This window comes from Atta colombica, unplaced genomic scaffold (genome assembly GCF_001594045.1).
Source record: "Atta colombica isolate Treedump-2 unplaced genomic scaffold, Acol1.0 scaffold293, whole genome shotgun sequence".
NCBI classification, from domain to species: Eukaryota; Metazoa; Arthropoda; class Insecta; order Hymenoptera; family Formicidae; genus Atta; species Atta colombica.
The window spans coordinates 211,154-216,982 of NW_017259396.1; the positions used below are offsets into that span (position 1 = coordinate 211,154).

General features: G+C 39.4%; 1 protein-coding gene across 2 annotated transcripts in view; it reads right to left on the reverse strand.

The window, feature by feature from the left end:
* Positions 1-1,647, reverse strand: part of LOC108690064 — a 39,978-nt gene extending 38,331 nt beyond the window's left edge. The window contains exon 1 of one of the 2 annotated variants that reach the window (XM_018197153.1): positions 1,521-1,647. In XM_018197153.1, coding sequence (XP_018052642.1) covers positions 1,521-1,552 — 32 coding nt within the window. In that variant the 5' untranslated portion in view covers positions 1,553-1,647. Of the gene's footprint in view, positions 1-801; positions 1,016-1,520 lie in introns of those variants that run through there. The other variant, XM_018197150.1, reaches the window with a different exon arrangement.
* Positions 1,648-5,829: the final 4,182 nt, after the last annotated feature.

Sequence of the window (5,829 nt, forward strand, 5' to 3'; positions counted from 1 at the left end):
AATGGCTCTTGGCCAGACTCTGATATAAGGTTTCTAATCATATCCCATAAAAGATATGCTGATAGCCAGAGATATTTTTATAAATATGATTTATTATCCAAATTTTTAAAAACTTTTTATAAATAAAAAAATAATAAATGTATAACCAGTTCTAAAAATAAATCTAATAATAAGTGAATTAAAAAAAGAGCCAACACGGATATTAATATTATATTATAATAGCAGGTGGCTTTTTCTGGCTTTGTAATTTATTAATTTTTTTTATAAATTATTTAGATTTTTATAAAAAAAAGCGCTTTTCTGCGACAATTACTAAAGAATCAAACAATCTCCTCTGCAGATAACGATTGCGTTCCGTTATATATTTACTGCAAGTACCGAAAATTTATAGTTCACGTAACATATACTATAGAGTTCCAGTATTGGCAGTGAATAACGGAATACAGTCAAGAAGTTCAACAAGAAGCTCAACAAGACACGCGTCACATCATCATATACACTGTTCCAATTTTCGTGAGCGAAAAAGATACTCGCGCAAGTGTCGTAATGTCTGCATTACGCGAATGCTGAGAACGTTGGGTTAGGTTAGGTTACATTCTCGGTAGACTCCGTGTTGCAAAAGGAGCGTTTGCTTTCACTCTTGCTCGATGGCGCGCGTTAATTAGGGAGGAAATTTTAAGCACGTTCTCGCCTTCGCGATTTTTATCTGCATCTTCATTTACGCCGCGATCGCCGGTGCTTCTTCCACGTTAACCGGCACTGCGCATCGATTCGAGCGTGTTCGTGACATTGATCCCTTACCTTCACTTACACCAAATCCCGCCACGTCCCTGCTTCCTTTCTTTCTTGCCTTCGTCCGTCCGTCCTTCCTTTAACTCCTTTCGCCACTATGGATTTAAATGCCTTTGGTGACACTCCCACTGCGAGGGTCCTGCCCAAACATGGAAATGCCTTTTGTCGAAGCTTGGACAGACGTGGTGACACAATCTTGGAAGAGAGAGAGAGAGAGAGAGAAAGAGAGCATCCAAGAGAGATGGCGTTCAACGGCGAATCCGCTCGTCCCGCTGGCAACCGAATTTTCTTCTAAGAGCCTTCTACACGTTTCAAACTCTCATATTTTATTCCCTGTGCCATGACAGCGAACTCTCGAGTGCGAGCGAGACGGACATACGACGTATATATATATATATATATATATATATGTACATGTATATGTATACGCGTATCTATAGAGACAGACCGCCGATCGAGCGAGTGGCTGAGACGGAGTAAGTGATGGAATCACTGTATACGCGACAAATTCGGCGAAATGTTGTCGCCGAAACACTCGACGACACGTGTGAAGTTGCGTGCAACACAACACGGATAAAAATAAACGCCTTGCACCGGGACGAATCGCCGCCGTCGACTTGGTGGACGGCGGACGATGGCGATGGCCCCGGGTGCGCGCCACGGCCGACTCCATCGACCGACGCCATTCGATATGCGGCGCGGCCGTTGCCAACGATGTGGATACTCACATGACGAGACGCGAGACGATCGACGATATCATATTAACGGGTCCTGCGACACAAACGAGACGCGCGCGAACGGATAGAAACGAACGACTAAATGCGGACGGCCGTCTGTAGCACCGCCGCTCACAGGTCGGCCATGTTGAACTGGCAGCTGGCTCGCCGCTGCTGCGCGGGTGACGTCACAGCGTGTTTTCGTCACGTGACGCGCCAGGCCTGTACGCGTGTGAGCGAGACAACTTGTCTCTATTCGGGCGAATAAATTATTTCATAAAATTTCATTTTTTGAAATAAATCCTTTACGCCAAATGTTTCTACCAATGTTAGATTAATCTTGATCTCAATTCTTAGATCGGTATTCTTGGTCAATTCTTATATTTAAGATTGTCTTAATACAATTTTAAGATATCATGAACCAATCAGACAGCTACATTAGTATCTGAAGACTTACTTATGACTTAAAAACAGGCTGTGAATATCGATTTTACTCTTCATCTTTTTTTCATTCTTAGAACAAGAAAAGATAGAGTTAATTGAATCAGGATTCAAATTAAATTACATTGGAAACGGACAATATCTGTTTTATGATGCTCGTTAGCAATAATTAGCATTTGATAAGTTACTTTACAAAAAGTAACTTGTTACTGTAAAAATATGTTCTTTTTTTTTAAAAGAAATTCGTTCCTGTTATTGATTTTAAAAAGTTATTTGTTATCATTACCGTTATTTAAAAAGTACAATTTTTGTTATTTTCATCGAATTTTGTTAATTTTGTTTGTTTTTTTATAGTAGCATTCAATTGTTTTGGTCACTAATTGACCAGTTCAATTCGAAATCTACAGTGGTTGTAATGGTTGTGATGGCTATGGTTATACATGACATGATTAAATATCAAGATCTGAATATATAGATTTTCGCATAATGCATAAAGCATAAGAGAATCAATCAATTATAGTTCTTTATTTTGTGGAAAGAAAAGATTGATTTGTCATTTATTTTTATGCGTTATACATTACGCGTTATGTAAAGGTTTGTACTCTGACCTTAATACTTGCCATTACTTAAAAAAAATAAGAAAATGTAACTCATATTTGGAAAAAAGTAACAGTAACGACGATATAATGCGTTACTTTCTAACTCCGGCGTTAGTATTATTAAACTGCTTGTTAATTTAATTTGTGATTTATTACGTACTCCAGTTCCAGTTATGGATTATGTTTCAAGACTGACAAATAGTCAGCACACAGTTTGCTTGAACTAGAAATTTTAAGATTCACAAAAATATTATTACGCAAGACCTGTTTTGATCAAACATATATTTTTTGCTTATTTATATTGATCATGTTTCAATCAATTTTCACTTAATGTTAATTCCTTAATAAGATTCCTCGATAAGTATTAGCTCGATCAAAAAATTCCATATTCGTTTTTTCTTCTATCATTCTGAATCGAAAAGAAAATTATCATTAGACTTTTAGAATTTATACTAAAATTTATTATCATGTATATTTCGGAAATAATAATAATAAGCTTTATTGACGTGCAAAATATAAATTTACAATCAAGAGAGTATAAAATTAGAGTACTTTTAAAAGATGAAACACCAATAATATTGCTGTTCGTGAGCCTACATTTTATTATAATTAATTAGTTACCACACAAAACCAAGTATCTGATAAAATTACAATTATAAAAAATGAAAAATGATATATATGACAATGAGCAGAGACTTTAATATAAAGACTGATTATAAAATAGTATAATAAATTATATAGTTAGCAATCTCTTCAAAATCATTAATAGTAACTACAGTATATTGTTAATAAACTAATTAAAATCAAAATTTATTGCTGAATATTAGCATTTCGTATACATGCATGATTTATCGCAGTATGAATAATTGAAGTGTTTTGCGTTACGCGCGATAATTCATGTTTCACTGAAGTTTTCTCAAACATTTCACCTGCCCCAAAAATTGTGACTGTAAAACGTCTTCCGGCTTACCGTCAACCGCGTAAACACACAAATTCCAGCCAAGGGAATGGCAGAAAAAGAAAACTAAAAAGCTTAAGAAGAGAATGAAAAAGAACAGGGAATTCCTATCAGCGAAACGGTTTCTGGTACGCCACGAGCAAACAAACAAATACAACTTTTTACTGTAAAAAAGAAAAAAGTTTAACTTAAAACCTAGATAATTAATTATATGTAAAGTTTCTGAGTATGTGTGTGTATGCGTGTGAAAAATATTCTCACGAGTACGTTTATATTTCGTTTATAGATCTTTTGAAGAAAAATAATTTGCAGTGAATAAAAAACTTGATTTTTCATCTCATGAATTAAAGCCTTTATACGATATACATATTAGTAATACTTAAAAATGTATGACTTAAATTGTTAAAACTTGTAATAAGCATAAAATATTTAATTAATTAAATTTATTTATTTTGCCAAACGTTAATAAAAAATAATGTGCTTCTTATTTAAATTAAATTAAATGAGTCTTGCGGACCCAACTATATAAAGTAATTTAAATCATACATTTGGGTCTGTAAAAATCTATAACGTTATTAATTCTATAAAGTAATTCTATAAAATAATTTAAGTTATACATTTTCCAATAACTGACTTGTTAGATTTATGCAATTTATATTAATTAAAAGACACTAAATTAATTTCAAGAAATCGAAATGACATACCAAAAAAAACGAATAATAAATATATTTTAATAATCCAAATTTGTGTGTAGAATACAAAGTAAATTTAATTGTTTGACATTTTTGAGATTTCAAAGAGATTTAATTATAATTAAGTGGCTCTAATAGATATGTCAGCTCTCCTGAAGAGTTAAAATATAAAATACATTTATCTTAAAAACATAAGCAAGTAATATCGAAATTTATCATCGTTCCTACCGAGGAAAACAAAAACACGTGTTTTTACGGGAAACACTTATTTCTTTAATCCGCCAGAGAAAACCGGGGCTTGTACGTGGCATGTTACGTCGATGCGTGTGTGTAGTGCGGAACGCGTGTGGATATGCGTGACACGAGTACGTCGTGTGCGTGTCGCGCGCACAACAGAATAGAACAGAAGAGAAGAGAAGAGAAGAGGAGTAGAAGCAAAGGCGGGAGTTCTCCCCAGGCGCCCTTCTCTCTTCGATCCTTGGCAACATATCTTCCCTCTCGCGCCACCCGCGCGCGCGACCCCACGCGCCTCGCGGTCGGTACTACGGCCCTAAGCACCCCCTCCGTCAAACTCTTCTGGCCATCCCAACGGCACTCTCATGCGATGGATAGCAGGAAAGTGAGGCGAGACGCGACGCGGAGTACTCTGTGGAGTAGAAGGGAAGAGGAAAGAGAAACGAGAGAAGAGTAGGGAGAAGAGAGAGAGAGAGAGAGAGAGAGAGAGAGAGAGAGAGAGAGAGAGAGAGGGAGAGAACGCGCACTCTCTTGGTTCACGGCTTGACGGAGTTAGGTGGGGGAGCGGATCGTAGTACAGCACGGCGCGGTGCGGCGGCGGGAGGAGGTTTAACCAGACGGGTGGGAGGGAGCGCGCACGTTCGGCGGGAGGGGAGGGTGTACGGGCCGCGGGAAGGAGCCGTGCCTCCCTGCCGTCCGCCCGCAGTGCGCGCTACGCGATATCACTGACCGGTCATGTGTGTGTCACTCTCACGTTCACACTGGTACCGTTCGGAGTACTTGGTTACCGCGCTGGTGTTGCTACCGTTGCCGTTATCGTCCGCTCCCGCGTAGTGCGCGGCGACGAAAAGTGCTTCTACACACCCGGTGCGCGGCTCCCGGAAGTTGAAAAGTGTGCCCGGTCGATCTTGGTCTCGCGCGCGCGGACGTCAAAACAGTGGGAGAGAAGACGCGAGAGAATCCCTTTCTTTCACTCCCTCGCGTCGTCTCCACGCAGTCTTCGCGGCACGTCGCGCGTCGTCGGTCGACGACGCGTATATCATCGTTAATTCGAAAATAAAAGCGCACAGGTGGAGAGACGCGCGGACTCCTTTATTGCCATAGGGACGCGCGCGCGCGCGCGCGCGCGCCGGGAGAGAGCAGTGGGAAAACACCGTCAAGTTAGGCGCGAACGGCGATCACACGACAGAGAGAAAGAAAGAGGGAGAAGATATAACTGTTCAAGTTGCGCGAGAGAAGTCTCGTATTTACGTTTTCACATAAATAAGTGTCTCGCGCGCGTCCAGACGTGCAAAACAGGAGCAAGGAGTGGCTGCGGATTGTGTTGGTGAGGAAGGAGAGAAAGAGAGAGAGAGAGAGAGAGAGAGAGAGAGAGAGAGAGAGAGAGAGAGAGAGAG